The sequence below is a fragment of the Xiphophorus maculatus genome, chromosome 23, assembly GCF_002775205.1.
Source record: "Xiphophorus maculatus strain JP 163 A chromosome 23, X_maculatus-5.0-male, whole genome shotgun sequence".
Lineage (NCBI taxonomy): Eukaryota > Metazoa > Chordata > Actinopteri > Cyprinodontiformes > Poeciliidae > Xiphophorus > Xiphophorus maculatus.
The window spans coordinates 625,431-651,084 of record NC_036465.1 but is presented as its reverse complement, the minus strand read 5'-3'; the positions used below and the strand labels follow the sequence as shown (position 1 = coordinate 651,084).

The window sequence follows — 25,654 nt, the reverse complement described above, 5'->3', positions numbered from 1 at the left end:
GCTCCTCAACAGGAGAAGTTGTAGTTGGAGGCCCCGGGGCCCCTCAGTGGACCCTCTTGTTGGCCCCCCCCCCCACCGGTTTTCCCCCAGGGTGCCCGGGGCCCCGCTGGGTCTTTATCCGTCCATGCAGTAGTCTTACTTTGCCACACTGCCAGTCGCACAAAGAGCCTTCATCGCTGCCAAACCTGACGTAACGTGTTGTTGCTGCTTTGACGTAACGTTTCTGCTTCTCGTGCCTCCGTAGTGGCGACCTGGGGCCCCGCCCCTTCCGGCTGAGAGGTGGGCGGAGCCACGCCCTCAGTGCGTAGCCGTTTAGCCTGTGCAGTGGCGTCTTCCCCCTCATGTGCCTCTGGTTTCTGTCTGCTGTAACACTTTTTACTCGTTTTATGAATAGATGACGTGTTTATTTTTGCAATCTGAAGCTGTTTTGAGTTTTGACTGTAACTTGCACTAAATGATCCTCCTCTATGTGCCGTAAAGGTTCTGATGAATGTTAGCTAAAGCTAATTATAGGTCATAAATGTATATGGTTAAATAACAGAATGGTCTATGTGTTTAATCATAATAAAAATGGTTTAATATGGAAATATAGCTGTTTGTGTTTGATTTTAAGAGGAATGGTTCTGTTTTCAAGCCTCAGCCAGAACTTATTAGTCTTCAAGCTTTAAAAGGAAAAGTTAACATCTTGAGAGGAACAGACCTTATAACTTTGAATCTTTCAGGTAAATAATGTGGTGTCTCTCTCCTCTGATTTTTTTTTTTACACCAGTTTTCTTATTTGTTTATTTCTAATTTTGGGGGTGGGGGGTATCTATTCTTTTTAAAACTTTTTTATGTTTTCTATTAGTTTTGTTCCATTTTTATCCCGATTTCTGTCTTAGTTTTATTCTGTTTCTGTTCTTACATGTTTTCATTTTTTTCCCCACGTGATATTTCAAAACCAGTGATTTAAAAAAAAAAAAAAGTCGGAGTGAGACCTCCTGACTCTCTGCTGCCCCCTGTGGTGAACCTGGTAATTGGAGTGAGACCTCCTGACTCTCTGCTGCCCCCTGTGGTGAACCTGGTAATTGGAGTGAGACCTCCTGACTCTCTGCTGCCCCCTGTGGTGAACCTGGTAATTGGAGTGAGACCGCCTGACTCTCTGCTGCCCCCTGTGGTGAATCTGGGAACCGGGGGGAATTTCCAGTGGGGAAGGAACTCCACTCTTTCTTCTCGGTGTCACCTGGAGGTTTCAGCTTTGTCGAGGCAGGACTGGATAAAATATTTGGGCTCTCCACGCATTGATGGTGTCCCGAAGCTGAGCCCGGTCTGCTCGTGGGTCTGCGGGTTCTGCGTGGGGAGGAAATAATGACGGACAAGAGTGAACTGAAGTGAAGCGGAACGAGCCCCAACTGTCACGCTTCAAACTGACTTCCACCTGAGCGAGCTGACCAGGTAACATCATGCTTACTACACATTAACCACTAAGTGTAGAGCCGCTGGGTCCGAACCTGGTGTCAGAACCGTGACTTGGACCGGACCGGACCGGTACAGCTCAGCTTGCTTTGTTGTTCTGCTTACTTCCTTATTAGCCAGGTAACTTTTTAACTCAGCACCATTTGGTAGTTTTATTAAAATCCTGAATATAGTCATAAGGATTAAAGCCACTACATCTAAAATCTTTAAAATCTTAGTTATCTAACATGTAATGCGGCTCCTATTATACTAAAATTAACTTTTATTTTAGCTTCAACTTATGACTCTTAGTGTCGCTCAACTGTGTCTTGTTCCTGGTGACAGATGAATTTATGAGTGATATGACAAAAACAATTAAATTAATCCGAACATTACGAAAGCCGTATTAATTATCACTTTATTTCATTTCGGTTTAATATAAAAATGTCTACGAATTTAATATTTGTAAGCTGGAATCTGGAGGTTTCTCAAATTAGGAGGATTTTAGATAGAGTTTGGTGGAAACCTCCAAGGCTCGCTCCCGGAGCAGCGGGGACAGGTAGCGGTTAGCCGTTCCGGCATGACGGAGAGACACTCGGCCAGGCTGGAGCTCCAGCACCGCTCCTCCCGCCGTGGAGATACGGCCTCCGTGTCCGTGCTTCACTTTATCAGGGGTCACTTCCACGAAGGAAACAGCAGCAGTAGTCCCACGAGTGGGTAGGTAGTTAGCTGTTAGCAAGAGGGCTAACTCACACGGAGGCGCGTTCACGCCACGGGGAAAACGCAGCGGGAGCGCGCTCTGCTCAGCATCGGCTATCAGAAGAATCAAAGATCAATCAATATTATTGGCTATTAATCATAAAAATAGGAGAACAGCGCCACCAGTTACCAGGTATGATTATGCTATCGTGTTTAATGCTTTTATTCTCTATTTAGTTTTTTATTTACATAAATTAAAAGTTAAATGTATCAGAAAAAGCCTTTTAAAAAGTCTGAAGTAGTTTTATTTTTCTCTAGTTAATCAATAATTGGTTACTGCGCGTTTCTGCTCAGAATATGGTTGAAATTCAAGAGATTTGATATTTAAATTATTCATGTTAATTCATCTTTGCTCCTCTTGTTATACTTATGATTTAATTTGAACGCACTTTTCAAATATAGATGTTATGTTTCATTGATCTTTCATTGATTGTTATTTTTAAGCCCTCCTGAGTTCTTCTGCAGGAATCTGTGCTGGAGTTTCTGCTTTAAAAAATTCTCACTTGTACAGCATTTTGAAAAACAGAAGTAAAATTAATAGCATTTTAAAAAAGAGTAATTAATACTTAATTAGAAGTGGTTTAAACACTAAAGAAAATCTGCTTCTACTAAAAATAAAAATGAGGCTGAAGATTTTAGTCCTAACTGGGAAATTCCTGCCTGGTAATAAATATGATTTATAATTAGACTCAGTAAACGAGGCAGGAAGCTGGAGATAAATCATGACTTTAAAACAGTAAAGAAACAGGAATGTCTTCAAACTCTAAACTCTTATTCGTTTCGTTTAGCTGCTCAGCTTCACCATGTCGACAGAGATGTGGATGTTTGATTTCAGTTCTGATTTTAAATCCTAAATGTGTCATTTCTGCAGACAAGATGGCTGCTGACGAGAACTACCTGCACACCTCTAGCCAGGTGAGCTCACCTGCCGCTCGCTGCTGCACGACGAGCGGCAGAAACTCAAATGAAACTTACATCAGAAATCCTGTTTGAATGGAATAAAACACACAATACAGGAAATTATTATGTTTCCCCTCAGACATCAGGGGAAATATTTCCTTTTTATTGCTATATGAGTGTTGCACCGATCTAAACGTTTGGGCCGGTATCCACGTTGTTACCGATATTTTCTGCTTCTCTGGTTGAAATCCATCCATTCCTGAGTTTTGCGCTGCAGCAGAAAATGCTTGGAAAGCAGAAATTTAGGACGTTTCTGTCTGATCCGCGGTCGCAGTTGTACCTGTGCTGCTCCTGACGTCTGATTGGACCAGCAGCCGGGAGGAAACACCTTTCCTCTCCTGAACGCAGAACTGGATGGATTTTACAGAATCAAACTCAGAAAATCTCAGAGTTTCTGCCCGGAATAAAAAATGTTCATTCAGCAGGCTGAGTTTGCAGTCAGACTGATCTAGGTGCACAGATCTATGTGAACGGACGATGATTTGATGTGTGTGTTTGAATCTCACAAAGCTTGCTCTGAGCGCTGTGGCAGCTCTCACTCAGAGCTGCCACAGCGCTCGGCTCTCAGCTGCTCAGCAGTCTTCATCTGAAGACGATTTCTCTCATATTTTTGTCTTTTTTCACCTGCAGAACTCTTCATGTGCTGAAATAAACATCCTGGGAAACGAAAGATGAGTTCTAGGAGAACAAACCCAAACTTTCACTTTGATTTTACAGTTTGGAAATGAGGTTGTGATTTTTTTGCAGTCCTGTGTAATTTGCATCAGCAGCTCATCTGAGTTGATTCTGAACTTCCACAGGATTTTATTAAAATTGGAAACTGTAACTGTGAAAGTTTGGTTTAGTTCACCGGGATTTGAAATCACAGCTTTTCCTTCCTGTAATCTTTATTCCAACAAATGAAGATTTGTGCAGGTGAAATCCTGAAAAAATAAAAGTCTTTGAATTTCAAATCAATCTACACAAATTTCCAATAAAATTTAAAAAATTGTCCATAAAGTTTTCTGCTGAATATCGTTAGGCTACAGAATCCCAGTTTATGTTTTTTTTTCCCACTTTGGTTGTTTTTCATTCAGAAAGTGGAGGGATAATCTGATTGGATTAAAAAATCCCCGTCTGTGATTGGCTGCTGGTTCGGTTCATTAGCATACAGCGAACGCAGCGAGCTGAGAGCACAAAACTCACCCCAGCAGAACCCGGAACGGTTCTGGTCCAGAGGGTCCAGCAGAACCGCTCTGGGTTCTGTTGCAGCTCCAGAACCCCCGGCAGTTCTGTCGGACCTCAGCTGGGTCTCGTTGCAGATGTTCGACACCATGATGGACCCGTCCTTCCTGGAGTATTCCCCCTTCGTCCCGATGCCTCAGATGACGGCTCTGCAGTCAGGTGAGACTCCGCCCTCTGCCGGGTCAGAACCAGTACTGGCTGGCTCCTCCCCTCTGAGTGTGTCTGATTGGTTCTCGCTAAGCCCCTCCCACCAGAGGGGTCTGCGGGTTTTTGTTCTGTCTGACCCAGTCGGTTCTGTTGGTTTCTCTCTAACTGTTCGGCTTGAACCGGGCCAGAACCGTTCTACTGGATCATGTTCTGGTTTATTGGACCAAAACCGGTTTCTGGTTGATTTTTATTTATGCAAATTAATTTTTCCCTATAACTGACTTCCTGTTATTTATCCAGAAAACATCTTAAATATTAAAGTTTTCAAAACGAAAGTAAAAACAGTTTTAGTTCATATTTATTATTTTTAAATTATTAAATTGTAGTATGAAAAGTTTATATTTGTAAATTTTTTGTTAGTCTTAAGATTAGTTGTCATTTAAATGAAATTTTAAATATTGTCACTTTTTGGTACATAAAACTTCATATAAACTTAAATTGTTTTATTGTGTATAAAGGATTTTATATTTCTCTTATTTTCTTCAATCATGATTTAATACATTTATTTTAATTTTATATTTCTGTGCTAATTTGACCCATTTTAATATTTATTTTTACTTTAATGATAATTTTCTAAGAATTTAACGATATTTTGTTTTAATAATAAGTATTTAGTTTTTAACATAAAAAAGCTTATTATTTTTCTGTGGTTTTAAATTTAAATATAAATTATTTAAATGCATCCCGGGGTCATGTGATCTCAGCTGTCAGCCAATCAGGCCGTGTTTCTTACTGGACAGGAAGTGATGCGATCCGTGTCCGTCGTGTTCATGCTGCGTGTTTTTACAGCTCAGCCTGGAAGTGAAATGAAAAATAAAATCAGGTTGATGGTTTAAAACCTCCTCAGATTTCCAGTTTGACAGGAAGTGTCTGCTCAGCATGATGCTGCCACCGCTGAAACAGACCAGATCCCGACTGGATCAGAAGTTTCTGCCGCAGCAGGAAGCCGACAGAGTTTCTGTCTGGAAAACGAAATGATTGGAGGAAACCGGTGGCGACAAAACGAAAGACGAGTTTCATGACGAGGCGGCGGCGGCGGCAGCGCGCTCACTTCCTGTTTCTGGTTTCAGCTGAAGCTGCAGGGGAAACTCATTTCTGCTGCCGAAGGTTTCCAGGCTGATGATGATGATGACTCTATTTATCTAGTTATTCATCATAATAAATAACTAGATTAGTAATTAATGATAGGCTAAATAATAAACCTTAGATTAATTTATTCATTTCTATGTTATTAATTTATCTGTTTGTTCCATAAATAAATAAACTGATGAAGACAGAAACAGAAAACTGTCTTTTCATTTAAAACTTCCAGTTATCGTCTAAAATGTCATAATTATTAATAATAACTTTGACTCTGATTTTTGTTTTGTGTGTTTCAGTGGACGGACCGTTCCTGCAGATCCTGGAGCAGCCCAAACAGGTGAGCAGCTCACCTGGACAGGACGTCCACTCACCTGGACAGGAAGTCCACTCACCTGGACAGGAAGTCCGCTGGGTTTCTCCTCTGACGTCTTTAATAAGATTATTCAGATTTTATTCTGTAGAGATTAGGATGTTCAGGTGTGTTAGCATGACGCTAGCAGAGGGGTCAAAGGTCAGCTCCATCAGTCTCCAGGGAGGAAGATTATAAAATAAATACATAAGAAAATAAGATTTAATTTAATGAAAATAACATTTAAAATTTCAATTAAAAAAGTACAAAAAATTAAAAGTAACGAAAATAAAAGTATTTAATTTAAATAAAAATAATAAATTAGAAATGAAATAAAAGGAAATCATTTTAAATTAAAGGTAAAAATATGTAAAAATAACATTTTCAAAATTATTTTATTGAAAATAAGTACAAATAAATAAAAATGAAAAATAAAAATCAAAGAAATTAAAATAAATGTTTATAATTAGAAACTAATTTTTAATTTAAAAAATTTCAAGAGGAAAACATCTCAGACGTCACGAGGTCAAAGGTCGGAGAGTGAAGCAATGTCCAGAAACCCCAGAGCTGTAGCTCAGACTCTACAGGCCTCAGGTTAAAGGTTAAAGGTCATGACCCTGAGCCAGGCCAGCTGCTTGGATGGGCTGAAGGAGAAAACCTCTTCTCTCTAGAAACAAGATGGCTGCCAGACTGAGGTTAGCAAGACCTGCAGCCAGGATGACCTTGACCTTTGCCCTCTGCTGTAATCTGAGACGATCTGAGATGATCTTTGTTGTGTTTGTGTTTCTGCAGCGCGGCTTCAGGTTCCGCTACGGCTGTGAAGGTCCGTCGCACGGCGGCCTACCCGGAGCCTCCAGCGAGAAGAACAGGAAGACGTACCCGACGGTGAAGGTAACGCTTCCTGTTTGGGCGGCGCGGCTGCAGCTGGCAGAGGAAACGCTTCCTGAGAGTGAAGCGCTGCAGCGGCTCTGCGGTTCAGAGCTCTGCTCTCTGCTCCACGCTGCAGATTCATAAAGAAAATACCAGACAATAATCACAAATAACCAGAAATAATGAAAAATATTCAGACAGTAAACAGAAGTTAATCTGCTAGATTAACTTCAGTTAATCTAGCAGATTGGCTTGATTTATCACTAGAGTTTTTTGAAAAAAGCTGTAAATTTGTAGCTAGTTGCTTTTTCTGAAAGTTTGTCGCTAGAGGGTCTGAAAAGGAGCTAAATGTAGCGACATCGATGCTAAGTTAGCCACGCTGCTTCCCCCATCCAGGCCACGCCCCCTCCCTGGCCCTACTCCTGGCGTGGGGGGACCGGATTGGATCCAGATTCCTGGATGTTTTCCGTTCGGACCTTCTGGTTCTGGTAAACAGGTGAAACAACAAGAACACTTTTTTAGTGTTTCCAGAATCGTCAGCCGGGTCATTTAAAGGTTCTGAACCCGTTTTCTGGGATGGATCTTCTTTCTGCTGTTCCTGCAGATGCAGAAAGGCTTACAGGCTTTTATTTTGAAAACCCAGCATGCTGGTGGTGCTGTAGATGAAAGCTGGACTCTGGTTCCCCGTCTGGTGGTGTTTTGGCCAAAGAGTCAAACTAAACAAACCCTCTGAGCAACCTGTTCCCCTCCTGGCCTGTGGGGGCGCTGCACCAAGAACCATTGAAGGAAACCACACAAAAACCTCTGAATCCACTGAGAGCAACTTCCTGTTTCACCAGATGGAAACAAAATGGAGGCGTCAGATTTTAGCAGCTGGAGGATTTCTCTTTAGTCTTTGGCTGAAGACCAGGAGCCATTTCTGCTGCTAGCGCTAGGCTAGCATGTTAGCTTTGGTTGCATTTACCCAGAATGCTTTGTCCTGTAGTCCACTTCCTGCTTTTGGAGTGGTCTCCGGTCTGCTTGGCGTTCACATATGCAGAGTGTCTTCAGTCAGAGGCGTCTTCATACCGCTGTAACACAGACTTCTACAGGAGATCCTTACTGTCAGTTAAAGCAAAGATTAAATTTCTTTTGGGATTAAAGAAGCATTTCTGGATTGAGATGAGGTGTTCCTGTTTGTGTTGCCATGGTAACGTTTCTTATTCTCTGTTAATCCGTGGAAACTTTTCTGTCAAATTAGTGAAAAAACGAGAAGTTTTTAAAATCAGTCGATGAAGAACGAACCTGCAGAACGGATCTGCACCATGTCGGACCCCGGGACCAGCATTTCAGAACCCGACAGGCCTGGACCTGTTCACGCACTCACACTCACACGCACACACACACTCACACGCACACACACACACACCTCTGCATGTTTCATGTCTGTTGGGAATTTCCTCCTCGCGACACCCACAGCTAATTACAAGGAAGCGCCGCTGCGTCACAGACAGACAAGGTGCAAAGTTTCAGCTCGGAGATGAAAGCGTGGCGTTGGCGCCGGCGCCCACTCAGGCCCAGAAACACAGTTAACCCTTCGCTAACTGTGGCGCACTGCTGTTGGGTCAACGCAGCCGACCCGCTGATCGTCAGAACCGCTCAGTCAGCAGAATGAAACGGAACAAATCTTAAAGTCACAGTTCAGTTTCAGCCGAGGTAATGCTGAGTCTGTAACCATGACGACACAGCCTCCTGCTGTTAATAGCGTTCTGGTTCCTGACCTCATGTTTTTCACCGTCGAAGCTGCCTGTTTACAGATGTGCAATGCATCATGGGATTTCAATCTCTGGAAAGGTTCAAGCCTTCACTCCCATCCCACTGGTGGGATCCATTCCTGGCCCAGTTTGTTCTCCCAGGTCAGAGACAGAGGAAAGTGTCAAAGGTCTGATCAGATGAATTTCTCCATCTGAATGACCTTTGACCTCTCCAGTAGAGCTGATCTCAATCTTTGAACCCGTTCAAGAGACAAAGATGAGCGCGATGCTTCGATTCCCGTTTATATCATGCAAAAACAGAGAAATATGCTAAGCTAGTTTACAAAACAAAAGCGTAAAAAACTTTAAAAATGATTAAAAGACAATAGATTACGGAGCTTAAATGAGCTGAAATAGTGAAAGTTTGGGGTAAATCAGTGAAGGATCAGTGTTCGCATCACACAGCCGAATGCGGCAAAATCTGACATTTTTGCTGCGATCTTCTCACCCAAAGAAACTCCGATCTGTTCCACTTCCAGATGTGGAACTAAATCTGAGTTTTCAAAGCGTCTGCAGTCTGAACGGTTTGATAGCAGAAATACGATTATGTTTCACCAACTGTAGATCAGTTCATCCAGCCGAACATGTTGGAGACAGAAAATTCTGCCAAAGCCTGGAGGAACATAAAGAAGGTCTCAACACAGCTAGCGAGTTAGCTAACGTTAGCAAGTTAGCTAATGTCAGGTCAAGTTAAAGTTTATTTCTGTAACACATTTCCAACAGCCTCAGCACACACACAGCATGACGGGCAGACAAATGATAAATACAATTACATTTAGCAAAAATAATAAGACAAATATAAAATTGGCAGACATACCAAAAGCTAGTAGTGTGAATGAAATCCAAACAATATTGAATTTTAGCTGCAGCAATTTGTTTCCATCCTTTTCTCTTTATCTGGTGTTGAGTGGCTGAGAAAATAGATGACAATAGATGCTAGCAAGTTAGCTAATGCTAGAAAATCACTGAATGCATTTAGATTATTTGTTCCCCAAGATAAAAATAATGCAGAAGTGTTTATGTAATATCAATCAATGTGTTCCTTGAATAGTATTGTTTTATTATTATTATTTATCATAGTCATTTATTGTTTAGCATCGTCGCATTTTATCCATCTTACGTCAGAATTCAGCAGCAGCAGAAGACAGACGGTGAATCTAAACGTCTGAAAATGACAATAATGAAGTGATGAAAGCAGTCTGAGTCAGTGAACGCATCACACCCCAGCCCGCCACTCCTGGTCCGACTCCGCATCCCAACAGAACCGGGTCAGAACCCAGTCAATGCTCCTGGTAGCTGTTAGCTTTTATCGGCTTCCTGATGATCTGGTTACCAGGAACAGCTTTCAAACCAGCAGAACCTTATTTTGGGAGCCGCGGTTCGGTTCTGGTTCTGACCTGGGCGTGAGACAAAGCTGTGCTGCAGCTTCCAGTCAGATTTCCTCAGAAACGCAGCAGATGCTGCTGCATGCTGGTGTTCTGGGTTTGGAGGAGCTGATTTTTCTTTATTTCAGTTTTAGTTTTATTTTTTTTGCAGAATTTAAGCTGTTTTCTGCGTTTCTCCTGCGGAGACAGCCGACTGCAGCTGCAGCGCCGGCCTGCTGCAGCTGTCAGGTAGCTGCGGCACGGCGTGTGAAGAGCTTCAGGCCAGGAAACCCTCAAACTGCAGCTCTCGCTCTGATTCTAGGAACCGCGTTCATCTGCTGCGACACGTCGAGTGGCCGACAGAACCAGGAAGAGGAAGTGGGCTTTGTTATTGCAACAGTTGCAGGCAAATATCTGCAGCGGCACGGCTGGCTGTCACACAAACCGAAGGAACAGGAAGAGTTTGTTCTCACGTTTCAGTTAAACATAGATAACATGAAAATGAACATCTGGGAGCAAACACTAAACAAAACAGCTAACAGCAGATTCAGCTTCAGTTCAGATTCACGTTCAGACAAACAGGACCAATCAGAGCACAGGACCAATCAGAGCAAAGGACCAATCAGAGCACAGGACCAATCAGAGCAAAGGACCAATCAGAGCACAGGACCAATCAGAGCACAGGACCAATCAGAGCACAGGACCAATCAGAGCACAGGACCAATCAGAGCACAGGACCAATCAGAGCAAAGGACCAATCAGAGCAAGCGTGAATACAGGCTTTAGAATTAGCATGCTAACCTCTCAGGTCGAATGTTTTTATTTTTCCCATCAGACACTTCAGTTTCAGGAGGATGATATTTTTCAAGATGGCTGCTGTTTTGAGCCTTTTAAGTAATTGTTACCATTAAATGTTCCCCATTTTCATGATTTGGATGAACTTTATGTCTCATCATGTTTTCCACTTTGGTCATCCTGTTTCAGCTCTAAAGTGATAAAATGTTCAGACTGAAGACTTTGCTGCTAGCGAGTCTCACACCAGGAAGGAGATAAGGATGAGAGACTGGTGTCTTCATAGTTAGCGTTAGCTTCTTCTAATTGTTTTGTGTTTATTGTTAGTATAGCTAAGATTCTTGTTTAGCCGTTTAGCGATTATTGGACCTAATGTTTTGGTTAGCTGTGCCACCACTGGCAAGAACTACAGCTGGTTATTTTCCATTACAACCAGGGCAGCCATTTTTAAAAATGTCAAGGAATTATACATGATTTCCATCCATCCATCAAAATGAGTAGGTGATGATTAGACACCAAACACATCTAGACCTTCAGTCTGACTCCAGAAAAACCTGCTGATTGTCTAAACCAGGGCTCTCAAACTCCAGTCCTCGAGGGCTGCAGTCCTGCAACTTCTAGATGAGCCTCTGCTGCACCTGAACAGAATAATTAGGTCATTAAGGCTCTGGAGAACACAAGGAGGAGGTCATTAAGTCATTTCATTCCAGTGTTTTGTACCTGTGGCACATCTAAAAACTGCAGGACAGTGGCCTTCGAGGCCTGGAGTTTGAGACCCCTGGTCTAAACGATCAGGTTTGTTTTCAGCCTGAATCCATTGCTTCAGCAGTCTCTGATGTTGGTGGAGGTGCGAAGTTTCAGTGAGTCATTTGTACCAAGAGAAAGTTTCTCTGAACTACCACAGAGAGTCTGAATGTGTGTGACTCATCTGTGGAGTCCAGAATGAGATCAGAGCCTCACTGTCTGATTTCACCAAACATTTTCACTCTCAGCTTCATCCACCTTGTCTTTTCCGTTGTCTTCAGCCGCCTGCGCTAATGGGCCTGCGCTAATGGCGCCGTTCTGCTCTGGGTTTCAGATCTGTAACTACCAGGGTCAGGCCCGGGTCGTGGTCCAGCTGGTGACGGCGCTGACCCAGCTGCCGCAGCTTCACGCTCACAGCCTGGTGGGGAAGCAGTGCGATAAAGGCATCTGCATCGCTGACCTGCAGTCCAAAGACTCCACCATCAGGTAGGAATCATTCACGTTTCATTTAAATTAATGTTTATTGTTGTTCAGTTCAACCCAAAGTTTATCTGGAGATGTTTAAATCTACATAAATGTTCAACTGACGCCAGATATTTTCTGGTCACATGGCCTTTGGTCTTACTATGAGACTAATCATGCTTTAAGTCAGTTTTGGTGAATATAAAGCTGAACTGCACTGGTTTGGTCTGAATTCCTGGTTATTGCAGCGCCACAGGTTTCCCTTTGACCTCTGACCTGAGGTTTGTCAGAGAGCAACTTGTTTTGGTGCCAGTTCTTTAAATGCAAACCAGGTCGCAGACTGAGCCGGTCCTGCCCCTTCAGTCATTTTTGTAGTTTGATAGCAGAGGTGTGATTATCCAGCGACGCAGAAACGTTTCATTCCCAAACTTAATAAAAGATGTCAGTAGCGAGTTAGCTAACGCTAGCACCAGAACGTCACAGAATGCATGTGGATCATTTCCTCCAGTCAAAACAATGCAGATCTGTTTATGTAGTGATGTTATTCAGAACATGACGTACGTTTCAGTCCACAGGAAGCTAACAGCTAGCACACAGTGCTAACATCAGCAGAAAGCTAGCAAAACCACTTCCAGGACGTCATCGCAACTCAATAAATTCATGTCTGAAATAATGTTTGTTCTGCTGAAACATTTTGACTTTGGTTTCATAACTTGGACTACAACATCGCTGCGAGAAATAAAAACTTAATTAGCCAGAAGAAGTTGGTGACCTTGTTTAGCAGTTGCTCAGTAAATACTGTGACGTAAAAGTTCAGAATATCAGGGAACAGAAGAACCTGAACAGCCTGATGGAGACACGTGGAAGCTGAGTCTGCTCTCCTAGAGACTTTTATCCTTTAACACCCAATGCATTAAAGGATAACAGGTGGAATTTCCTGACATGTCCCCTTCAAAACAAAAGCCCAGGTGATGATGTCATGAATTTGTGAGCTTCTGATTGGTCACCACCTCAAACTCTGCTTCCTGGTGTGGCATCATGGAAACGTCTGGAACCGGTCAGCCCAATTCTGGTTCTGGCTCCACTCGGTGTGGGTCCGACCAGCAGAACCTGACCCGCTTCTGGCTTCCTGCAGTTTTCCCAACCTGGGGATCCTCCATGTGACCAAGAAGAACGTGGCGAAGACGCTGGAGGAGCGGATGGTGGAGGCCTTCAGGATGGGCTACAACTGCGGCGTCGCCATCCACCCGGAGATCGACGCGCTGCAGGGGGAGGTCCGGGTCCCGCGGGAGCTCAGCGGTCAGTGGTTCCGATCCGATCCCGCCTCTCCTGTCAGTAACAAACGGCTGCTGGTTCTGGTTCTGATCAGCAGGCGTTTGTAGAGTTACTCTGTAAACGTTTGACAGTAACATTTTAGTTTATTTAGTCTGTCATGGGGGAAATGTTCACCTTGTTGTTTCTTACATTCATAATGTCATAAATATTTAGCTCCACTTTAAACGCTTAGCTAATATGCAAATTAGCTTGCCGATAAATGGAAGTGCCCTATCAAAATAAATTCAAACTCAGATACTTTACTGATCCCAAAGGGAAATTAAATTAAGAATTTCAAGTTAAATATCGATAAACCCAAAGCTCAATATTTAGCGTGTGTACTTTAGTAGACGTACTTTATAGTTTTTATTCTGAAAAATCTTTTCAGCTTTAAATAATTATTTCTACTATATTTAAATTTATTTCCAGTCGATGTTTTTACTGTTGTTGATTGCATGTTGCTGTAGATTTAGCTTCACGAACCGGATTCTGTGGATCAGAAATCACTTGTTTCCATGTTGTGTGCAGACCACCAGCGCAGCATGATCATCAGCGCCGCAGCCGCTCAGGCCAAAGAGATGGACCTGAGCGTGGTGCGCCTCATGTTCACCGCCTTCCTGCCCGACAGCGACGGCGGCTTCTCCAGACGCCTGGAGCCCGTGGTGTCCGAGCCCATCTACGACAGCAGTCAGTGCAAACCTCTGGGACTCATTCATTATTAATTATCATTAATGTGGCGCTCAGCTGCTGATTGGCTGCTGGTGTTAACTTGGTTTCATCTGGAGAAACAACCAAAATGAAAAGGGGAAGTGAAGGGAAGCCAAGCAGACGGAGCAGAGCCTGCTGCCGGCAGAGCTCCACCTCCTTCCTGTTCGTCTGTCCTCCATCTTCCTGCTTCAGAGTCTGAGCGTCTCTGAGGCTGCTCCTCTCTCAGCATCGCTCTCATGACAGCATTCTGGTATAGTGATGAGTAATTCTGACTCTTCTTCCTCCCTCAGAGGCTCCAAACGCCTCAAACCTGAAGATCGTCAGGATGGACCGGACCGCCGGCTGCGTGACGGGGGGAGAGGAGGTCTACCTGCTTTGTGACAAGGTCCAGAAAGGTGAGCAGGAGTCCAGCATGTGACCAGATCTGAGCTAATGAGGTGCTGCAGTCGGCTAACGGGGCGATTCTGGGTTTTCTCCTCTGAGTTCCTGTGTCTAGTTCTGGTTCGGGTCGGGTCTCGCTGCCCTCCAGAACCCTCCGGTGTGTTTCTGTGTGTTTCATGGTGTGTTTCTGTGCGTAGATGACATCCAGGTGCGGTTCTACGAGGAGGACGACTCGGGCCTGACCTGGGAGGCTCTGGGCGATTTCTCCCCCACAGACGTCCACAGACAGGTCAGCGCTGATCCAGCTGCAGCCGGGAGCCGCTGCAGTCGTTACACCGCTTTCATGTTCTGCTCTTTTGTCAATGTGTTGCCATGACGACAGTTTGCCATCGTCTTCAAGACCCCAAAGTATCGAGACCAAAACCTGCAAAAGCCGACGTCTGTCTTCGTCCAGCTAAAGAGGAAATCCGACAACGAGACCAGCGAGCCCAAACCATTCACCTACCATCCACAGATCATAGGTAGGCACCTGGCTCCGCCCACAACGTAGCTACGTCATCTGGCTCCGCCCACAACGTAGCTACGTCCTCTGGCTCCGCCCACAACGTAGCTACGTCCTCTGGCTCCACCCACAACGTAGCTACGTCCTCTGGCTCCGCCCACAGCATAGCTACGTCCTCTGGCTCCACCCACAACGTAGCTACGTCCTCTGGCTCCACCCACAACGTAGCTACGTCCTCTGGCTCCACCCACAACGTAGCTACGTCCTCTGGCTCCACCCACAACGTAGCTACGTCCTCTGGCTCCACCCACAACGTAGCTACGTCCTCTGGCTCCACCCACAACGTAGCTACGTCCTCTGGCTCCACCCACAGCGTAGCTACGTCATCTGGCTACACCCACAACGTAGCTACGTCCTCTGGCTCCACCCACAACGTAGCTACGTCCTCTGGTTCCACCCACAACGTAGCTACGTCCTCTGGCTCCACCCACAGCGTATCTACGTCCTCTGGCTCCGCCCACAACGTAGCTACGTCCTCTGGCTCCACCCACAGCGTATCTACGTCCTCTGGCTCCGCCCACAACGTAGCTACGTCCTCTGGCTCCACCCACAGCGTATCTACGTCCTCTGGCTCCGCCCACAGCATAGCTACGTCCTCTGGCTCCGCCCACAGCATAGCTACGTCCTCTGGCTCCGCCCACAACGTAGCTACGTCCTCTGGCTCCGCCCACAACGTAGCTACGTCCTCTGGCTCCGCCCACAACGTAGCTACGTCCTCTGGCTCCGCCCACAGCGTAGCTACGTCCTCTGGCTCCGCCCACAGCGTAGCTACGTCCTCTGGCTCCGCCCACAGCATAGCTACGTCCTCTGGCTCCGCCCACAACGTAGCTACGTCCTCTGGCTCCGCCCACAGCATAGCTACATCCTCTGGCTCCGCCCACAGCGTAGCTACGTCCTCTGGCTCCGCCCACAACGTAGCTACGTCCTCTGGCTCCACCCACAGCGTAGCTGCGTCCTCTGGCTCCACCCACAACGTAGCTGCATCCTCTGGCTCCACCCACAACGTAGCTGCGTCCTCTGGCTCCACCCACAACGTAGCTACGTCCTCTGGCTCCACCCACAACGTAGCTACGTCCTCTGGCTCCGCCCACACCGTAGCTACGTCCCCTGGCTTTCCCCCCAGGTTAAAGTTGTTAGTAGTTTTTACTCTGAGTCGGCGGCCATGTTTCATTAATGTTTGTCTCCAGATAAAGAGGAGGTTCAGCGGAAGAGGCAGAAGACATTGCCGAACTTCCAGGACTTCAGCGGACATGGAGGAGGAGGAGGAGGCGGGGGGCTGTACCGAGGTGGAGGAGGTGGAGGAGGTCCAGCTTCAGGAGTAGGAGGTCCAGGCTCAGCAGGAGGAGGTGAAGTCAGGATGATGAAAACCTGCTAGAATAATTTCTGGAGTCTGATTATCTGATTCTCCCGCAGGATACTACCAGGGTTTCTCCTCCTACAGCTACGGAGGAGCAGGAGGAGGATTCTCCTCAGCATATTCAGCTGGTCTTGGAGGAGGCGGCAGCACAAAGCATGGTGGGAAATCTAACCAACGTCTCCCTGAAATAAGCTGGTTGTCTTCATTCTGTGTATGTGACCTCATGAGTCTAAACTTTAAATAAAAACTGCGACGGCTCCATGTTTTTATGATAAACCATTAAAATGAACATTTTGTTAAAGTTTGACAGCAAATAAACAACAAAGCAAAAAACTTATAATCACCACAAATGTAGCTTCAGGATTTTATTGTTTCAAACATCTAGTTTCATACAATAATATGACAAACTCCAAAAACAGAAATGGTGATAAAACAGTGAATAGAACAGTGAATTTGTCTCATCGGTCTGTTAACTACGGTGGCCCTGAGGTGCAAACCACTTCAGCAAATTGAAAGCACAATTACAAATGACAAAACCACTACAACATTAACGAAACGGAAGAGGTGTGATTGGACTGCAGCTCGTTTTTACTTTTGAACCGGAAGTTACTCTGGCTTTTTTTTAAAACATGAATGTTCTGGGTGATCCAAAGCCTCTTGCCATAACTGCTACAAAAGTTTGGTGACTGCTCTTTTCCACAGTTTGGGCAAAACATGGCGACCATATTCCTGCTAGCTTTGCTTCTCATTAAAACGTAGCACACCAGAGTAACTTCCGGTTCAAAAGTAAAATCGAGCTGCAGTCCAATCAGAGATTTCTTAGGTCTCCCACTGGGACACACCTCTTCCGTTTCGTTAATGTTGTAGTGGTTTTGTAATTTGTAATTATGCTTTCAATTTGCTGAAGTGGTTTGCACCTCAGGGCCACCGTAGTTAATGCATGATTTAGCAGAAGCTAATGCTAATGAGACCTGACTCCATATAATATTATTTAAAACAAGTAGTATCCAAACCAATGTTAGCTTTTGATTTTAATTGGTTGTTGTTTAAACTTAATCATATTTAGTTTCATACAATAAAGTAATGCACTAAAAACAGGGAAAACCTCAGTCAGAGGTGAATTTCCTCTGTTTTCGTCTCATTGGTCTGTGTGAAAAGCAAGGAAACTTGGATCAGCAGAACCAAAGTGGATGTTCTGACCCAAACGTGGTTCTGTTAAAGCTTTGCAGAGTGAAGCTGCAGACGACAGCGGCGATGACAGCGACCCAGACAACGACCCGGCGTCGGGCGCTGTGCTACGAGGCTCCGCCCAGTCCGACAGCTCCGATGTGGATCCAGGTTTGTTAGTTTAAGACATTAGCTGCGGTTCCATTACAAATTAGTATGTATCAGCCAATCAGAGAAGGCGTTGGCGTCTTATTCAACCATTGGAGCGACTAGCCCCGCCTACTTTGCATGCGGCATTTTGGGGGAACTGTAGTCGGCTATTTTTCAGAAGCGTTATGTATTCAACAGGTTGGAATGACTGAACTTTTTATAAACTCTGAAGCTGTGAGAGCTCTGATGGAGCCGGCTGCACAATGTCTGAAAACAAAAACGGAAACAACCACGAAGAACACCACTTCCTGTTGTCTTCTTTGGCGTTTCCACTAGAAGTAACATCTGGCTGCTGATCATCCATATATCATTTTCTTCCACGCTTGTCCCTTGTGGGGCTGCGGGGGGCTGCTGGTGCCTCTCCAGCGGTCAACAGGAGACAGGGGGGGTCACCTGGACAGGTCGCCAGGGCAACACAGAGACACACAGGACAAACAACCACACACACTCACACCTAGTGTGAGAGACCAATTAACCCGACAGTCATGTGTCTGGACTGTGGGAGGAACCCGGAGAGAGCCCACCATGCACAGGGAAAACATGCAGAAAGACCCCGGGCCGGGAATCGAACCCAGAACCTTCTTGCTGCAACAGTGCTACCCACTGCTCCACTGTGCAGCCCGCTGCTGATCATGTGATGCGAAACAAAGGGTTTTAATTACAGTTTTATGAACTACGATACGGCTGCAGAAAAAACTTCAACCCAGGCAAAAACCTTTCCTTTTGGTAATTTCAGTTTGTGTAACTTTACGGCGAACAGAAACGCAGCTGGTCAGGTGATCAGTGATGTCATCGCTCTGGTTCTGATGTGTCTGCAGACGAGGCGCTGATGGAGGCGACCTGCAGGCAGCTCGACGCTCTCTTCCGATACTCCGTCACCGGAGACTCGGCGTACCTGCTGGCTCCACAGCGCCCCCTGATGGCGGCACAGGACGACGACGGAGACACGTCAGTACACACACACACACACACACACACACACACACACACACACACACACAGACTGACTGAGCGATGCTGGGCTCACTCCTGCTCTGCTCTGCTGCAGTGGGCTGCATCTGGCGGTGCTGCACAGCCAGCAGGAGGCGCTGACGAGTCTGACCCAGGTGGTGTCGACTCTGACGGGAGAGGAGCTGCTCAACATGAGGAACCACCTGTACCAGGTACCAGGTTCTGCAGGGATCGGGGACACGGTTTCAGGGAGAAAGAAAAACCAGGAGGATCCGTCCTGCTGGAGGATTTCTGCTGTTACTAACGATAAGATTTATTCAGAAACAAACCAAAGCAACGCGTCACCTACCAAGTTGAGTTAGGATCAGATTAGGGTCCAAATCCAGCAGATAATCCAGATTAACGCCTGAATCAAAATACAAGATGGTCTCTGAAGACCAGAGAAGAGACATCGCTAAGAAAGAAGCTAGCTGTGCTAACCTTAAAAAACTAATTGTAAATGTTGGTATAACGCTAAAGCGCTAAACCAACATGGCATTCAGTGGAAGCTAATGCTAACTCTGGGAAATGTTTTCAACTTTAAATCGCTGACCTCTGACCTCTCCGACAATTCCCAGACTCCTCTGCACCTGGCGGTCATCACTCAGCAGAAGCAGGCGGCCGAAGTGCTGCTGCTGGCTGGCGCTGACCCGACTCTGACAGATCGCCATGGCAACACGGTTCTTCACCTGGCAGCGCAGCAGGAAGGAGACGGGATGGTGGAGCTTTTACTGCGACGCAGAGAGATGAGAGAGTTGCTGCAGTTCAGCAACACAGCAGGTTGGCACACACACACGCCTACACACACACCCTCTCTCTCACAGCAGCTCACTGCTCTGCTCACCCTCAGGTCTGTGTGCCATCCACCTGGCGGTTCTGGCCAATCGGCTGGCGGCACTCAGGGAGCTGCTGGTGGGCGGGGCCGACGTGGAGGCTCAGGAGCGCAGCGGCGGACGCACCGCGCTGCACCTCGCCACGGAGACCGACAACGTGTCGCTGGCCGGCTGCCTGCTGCTGGAGGTACGAACCGGCCAATCGCGGCACAGGCCGTCCCTGATTGGCTGCTCAGACCCAGACTCTGCCCTTCTGTTGCCAGGGAAACGCCAAGGTGGACAGCTGCACCTTCAACGGCTCTACCCCCCTGCACGTGGCCGCGGGACGGGGCTCCGTCAAGCTGACGGCTCTGCTGATGGCTGCAGGTAAGGTTAAACACCTGGAGACGGAGCAGAACATTATGACCGCCTGAGCAACCTGCTGCTTCTTCCTAACCAGCTTAAGAATAAATAAAATATCAATCAATCAATCAAATGTTATCTGTATAGCACATTTCAGCAGCAAGACATTTCAAAGTGCTTTACATCATAACAAACACAGAAACACAAAGCAACATAGAATCAATAATCAAAACACGACATTAAGTCAAGTTACATCAATAAATTTGTAATTGATTACATTTCAAATACAATCCTAACCAGGTGGGTTTTTAGTCTATATTTAAAAGAAGTCAGTGTTTCAGCTGTTTTACAGTTTTCTGGAAGTTTGTTCCAGATTTGTGGTGCATAGATGCTGAAAGCTGCTTCTCCTCGTTTGGTTCTGGTTCTGGGGATGCAGAGCAGAACCAGAACCAGAACCTGAGAGGTCTGGAAGGTTGATACAACAACAGCAGATCTTTAATGTATTGTGGTGCTAAGCCGTTCAGTGATTTATAAACTAACAACAGAAACAAAGAAATCCCTGTTCTTTATGTAGGATTCAAACCAGTTAAGCACTGGACCGGAGAGTCCGACCCAACTCTCCAGTCGGTTCAGTAATATGTCATGGTCAACACTGAGGTCCAACAGAACCAGCACTGTGGTTCTGCCACAGTCTGTATTTATATGGATGTCATTGAACACTTTGACTAGGCCAGTCTCTGTGCTGTGGTAACCATGGAAACCAGACTGGAAGGAGTCAAAGAGGTTGGTTATAGTTAGGAAACTAGTTAATTGTTTACACAGCTTTTTCAATAACTTTGCTGATGAATCAGAGGTCAGAGGTCAGAGGTCAGCCTGTAATTCTGCAGTAGTGATTTGTCCAGATTGTTCTTTTTTATCAGTGGTTTGATTACTGCTGTTTTCAAAGCCTGGGGGAAAACGCCTGATGAGAGCGATGAGTTACTATCTGGATCAGATCAGCAGCAATAACAGGCAGGACTTTCTTAAAGAAATGTTCTAGAGTTATAGATCTAGGACATCCAGACAGCAGGAACTTGAGCTTAGTTGACTTATAATTTCCTGTAGGGTTTTATAATTAACTAGTTGAAATTGGGTCATTTTTCCTGTATTTGTTTTGTTTGGGCTCAGCATTGGTACTGACTTTATAGTGGATGTTCAGATTAATAATCTGATTTTATTAATTTTCTCTGAAAAGAAGCTGGAAAACTGGTTGCAGGCGGCAATACATTGGAAATCAGGTGGTAACGTCACAGGAGGGTTTGTGATTCTGTCAACTGTTGCAAATAAAGCTCGAGCATTGTTAATGTTTTTGTTTATGACATCTGCAAAGAAAGCCTCTCTTGCATGTTTTAGTGTTAAATGATAGTTACGTAGACTTTCTTTATAGATGTCACAATGAACGTGGAGTTGAGTTTTACGCCATTTTCGTTCTGCCCTACGGCAGAGTTGTCTTGCAGATCTAACTGTTTGTGCATTTCTCCATGGAGATTTCTTTTTACCAGACACAACCTTCATTTTAATGGAATCAATAATATCTGAGACTTTAGACTGAAAATCTTTTACCAACTTATCTACATCATTACAGCTTAAGGGTGAGGAAGAAGAGTAGATTAGATTAAAAGTTTCTGCTGCGTTTTCAGTGAGAGAACGTTTTGTGATGGTTGCTGTTTGTCCAAGTGGGTTAAAAGATAAAGAACTTTCAAAGATAACAGGAAGTGATGCGACAGGCGACATCAGTTACAGAGACATTGGAAATATTCACAGCCTTACTGATAACCAGGTCCAGTGTGTGTCCTTGAGTGTGTGTTGCTTGTTTGACATGTTGTGTTAGACAAAAAGTCTCTAAAATATTAGCGAGCTTTTTTGCCCCTCTGTCTTGGGGTTTGTCAACATGAATGTTGAAATCACCAACAATTATTAAACAATCATAATCAATACATATAAGAGACAGAAATTCATTCAAGTCAGTAAAGAAATTTTCCACAAAAGTTGGAGTTTTGTATAAAGTTACAGTCAAAGTTTGTTTGTGGCCTTTAGCTTCAATTCCAAGATACTCAAAGAGGTGAAGAGACCCAAAGAGATTTTACTACAATTTATGGTATTCTTAAATATTGAAGCCACGCCTCCTCCTTTTTATGTTTTCTATTCTCACTGAAGAAATTGTAGTTAGGAGGCACAGATTCAATTAGTACGATCGATTCATTATTATCATTCAACCATGTTTCTGTCAGAAACATAACATGGATATTATGCTCAGTGATGAAATCATTAATTGATAGAGCTTTAGCACAGAGAGATCTGGGATTTAAGAGTTTAAGTGACTTGGATAATGGCTTGGAAAATATGAAGCAGAAGGAGAATAATTCCTGGTTTTCAACAGTTTTTAGGAATTAAAATGTGAAAAGTTTTGGAGTGCATCTGGAATGCTTTGAGGAAAACAACAACCAGCTGGACGTTTTTATCTCCATTGGTTCTGGTTCTGATTCTGGTGGAACCCAGCAGATCCTCTCTCTCTCACTGGTGTCAAACTGGAGGCCTGGGGGCCAAATCCGGCCCACCAAAGCTATTTATGTGGCCCTGTAGATACACTAAAATTTTAGGGTAACAGTTGTGTGCTTAAATATTATTTTATCAGTCAAATAAAATAGATTTTATTTTTATGAGATGAAAATACAAACATGTGGAAAGTATCAGTTTGTTAACGAGTCGTTTTATCAGCCTGTTCTGTCACAACCTGTGAAGGACGATCATGACCTTCATGTGACCTTGGCGTCTCCTCCCGTCTCCAGGTGCCGACCCGCACAGGGAGAACTTTGAGCCGATCTTCATCAGGGATGAGGAAGAGGAGGAGGAGGACGAGGATGATGAAGGCTACATCTCAGGAACCACTCCAGTCAACATGGCCGCCTGCCCTGAGGTAGGTCTGGGAGTGTGTGAGCGTTGGGCCAGAACCGGGTCAGAACTCTGACAGTCTGTGTTTGCAGGTTCTGGATCTTCTAAACGGTCAGGAGTACGAGCCCAGGAGCCAGCGAGCCTTCGTCCCGCCACAGGGTGAGCCTCCTCTTCCTCCTCCTCCTTCTCATCATGGCCTTCGCCTTCACCGTGTGTGTGTGTGTGTGTGTGTGTTTGTGTGTGTGTGTGTGTGTGTTTGTGTGTGTGTGTGTGTGTGTGTGTGTGTGTGTGTGTTTGTGTGTGTGTGTGTGTGTGTGTTTGTGTGTGTGTGTGTGTGTGTGTGTGTGTGTGTGTGTGTGTGTGTGTGTGTGTTGTGTGTGTGTGTGTGTGTGTGTGTGTGTGTTTGTGTGTGTGTGTGTGTGTGTGTGTGTGTGTGTGTGTGTGTGTGTGTGTGTGTGTGTGTGTGTGTGTGTGTGTGTGTGTGTGTGTGTGTGTGTGTAGGCGACCTCTCAGTTCTGGACGTGCAGGTGAAGCAGGCCGTGTGTGGCGCACTGGAGGCTGAAGGATGCTGGGAGAACCTGGCTCACCATCTGGGCCTCGGCATCCTGAACACGGCGTTCCGGCTGAGTCCAAACCCGGCCAGAACCCTGCTGGAGAGCTACGAGGTACTGGCTAACAGCGGGCTAACAACCGGCTAACAGCTGGCTAATGACCGATGTAAGAGAGAAAATACTATTTGTTGTTTTTGCCAAAGGATTCTTGGCACCTCTTTGTTAGGAATACGGGGAGATTTTTGGTTTTTGTAGTGATGAAGCTGTAAGACGAGTCCGTGGAGGAGTGCAATAAACCTCCAACCCGTCGTGGCCAGCAGGAAGAACTACGTCTCTGTGCGATATTTCTTTTACTTGTATATGTGAGAGTTTAGCCACCTTTCAATTCTCCTACGCCGACCCGACTAGCTCCTGGCTGTCGACTGGCCCATCGGACCAAGGAACGTCATGGCTGTTGCCACGGTTACGTGTTTGACCCCTGCTGGTGCAGCTCTCATCTCCGTCCGTTGACAACGGCCTCTTAACTGTTGCCCTAGGGGGCGCTGTTTGTAAAGTTACACATTGATGTAATCTGTTGGGGATTCATAGTTTCACTTTTACAGGGTTTAATAAATATGTTTAAATAAATGTTACATTTATATGTATGTAATATTTAATTATTTAGTTTGAAATTGTGACATTTATAAATAAAGAACATGGTGAAAATATTACTGAAAAATCAAACCTCCATGTTTTCCTCCTGTCAGTTTAAATGACTTTAATTCTGTGTAACTATGAGCGTCGCCCCCTAGTGGACGACCCGGGCATCACGCCCCCTGATACAGGAGGAAGAATCATCATCATCATCATCTGGACTTCCTCTCATGTTCTGATGTTTGGTTCTGCAGGTTTCTGGTGGAACCGTTTCGGACCTGCTGGCAGCTCTCCGGTCTGCAGGCGGCTGCAGAGCGCTGAGCATCCTGGAGGGGGCGCTGCGCCAGAACCAAGACACGGTAGAGGAGGTCCAGAACCCTCTGGTCCAGAACCTGAAGGCGGACCTTGGGAACGACAGCGGCGTCTGCGACAGCGGGGTGGAGCTCTCCACGGTGTAGCGCTCTGATTGGCCAGCATCCTCATCCTCCTCTTCATCACTCAAAGATTCTATTCTATTTTAAAGAAACTGCTGACACAACTGGACCGGGACCGGGCCGGGTTGGACCGGACCGGACCGCTGAACTCTGATCTCTACTGACAGGAAAGAAAAGCTGCTTCCTGTTTCTTCCCAGAACCGATGGTGCTACAAACCCAGACCGGGTCCGAACGGGTCGGAACCTCCTTGCTCCAGTCAGATCAGAACCGCCTTCATTTGGATCAGAACCACATGATCAGCAGGGAGAGGTACAGCATCTGGAAGCTCATTAGAACATTCTGGACCCGGTTCTTCTGGTCCAGATTCAAACGCAGAACCAGGACAACGGAACCAGAACCAGAGGGGATTATTCTGCTGGTTCCCATCTGAAGCCAGATTTAATCTCAGATGTCGTTAATCTGACCCGTCGGTCTGAAACCTGGATTAACAGTAAAACCAGCCAATTAATTCACTTACAATAACTGATGCAGGTTTTTAGTGTAAATTTCCACTAAAAGTATCAGGAATGTTTTATTTTCCTACAAAAAAAAAATTTGCTCAATTTTCTTTATTTTAAATCCTAAAAATAAAAATAAAACATTTTAAATTTTTAAATTATAAGATTATAATTTTTTTTACAGTTGTATCATTTGTGGCTTGAGCTAAAACATCATCATCATCATCACACAGATGTTCTTCATCATCAGAACCAGAACCAGCTGTTCTGGACCTGCGGACCGGTTTCATGTTTTCTGACTCCAGAATGTTCTGCTGAGCTTCTCTGCAGCCAGAACGTTCCTCCCCAGACCGGGTACAGAACCAGGTACAGAACCGGATCCCGGACCGGGTCAGGGACCCTCAAGACCTTCTTCTCCTCTTTGCATGTTTTAGGATTCATTTCTGAACAGATTCAGTTCTTTTTCATGAACTGAACTTCCGGTTTCTTCCTGGATAAAGAAAACCACAGGGGATTGTGGGAAGTGTAGTCCAGGTGTTAGCGTCCCTGTTTCCGCATATTTATGTCCCGCCTGCGCTGTACAGTTCATCATCATCAGTAACTGGTTGTTCATTTTTCTAAATAAAGGTTTTTTTATATTTTGAGGCTGATTCGGTTTTATTTACCCGACCAGAACCGACTGGCCCCGTCTGCCGAACATGA

The 25,654-nt window shown here is 45.3% G+C and overlaps 1 protein-coding gene across 1 annotated transcript; it reads left to right on the top strand.

The window, feature by feature from the left end:
- The first annotated feature begins 1,161 nt into the window (after nt 1-1,161).
- Nucleotides 1,162-25,596, top strand: nfkb1 (nuclear factor kappa B subunit 1). The gene is given in 26 exon segments (XM_014473779.2): nt 1,162-1,434; nt 3,065-3,108; nt 4,455-4,536; nt 5,964-6,004; nt 6,809-6,907; nt 11,914-12,065; nt 13,177-13,340; nt 13,884-14,042; nt 14,354-14,458; nt 14,642-14,733; nt 14,827-14,965; nt 16,194-16,352; nt 16,420-16,521; nt 17,585-17,701; nt 18,559-18,665; nt 18,667-18,688; nt 18,789-18,826; nt 18,829-18,903; nt 19,309-19,510; nt 19,581-19,750; nt 19,827-19,929; nt 22,734-22,861; nt 22,929-22,995; nt 23,338-23,501; nt 24,275-24,418; nt 24,420-25,596. Coding segments are annotated over 25 exon segments (2,859 nt in total). The 5' UTR covers nt 1,162-1,434; nt 3,065-3,069; the 3' UTR covers nt 24,609-25,596.
- The last annotated feature ends 58 nt before the right edge of the window (nt 25,597-25,654 follow it).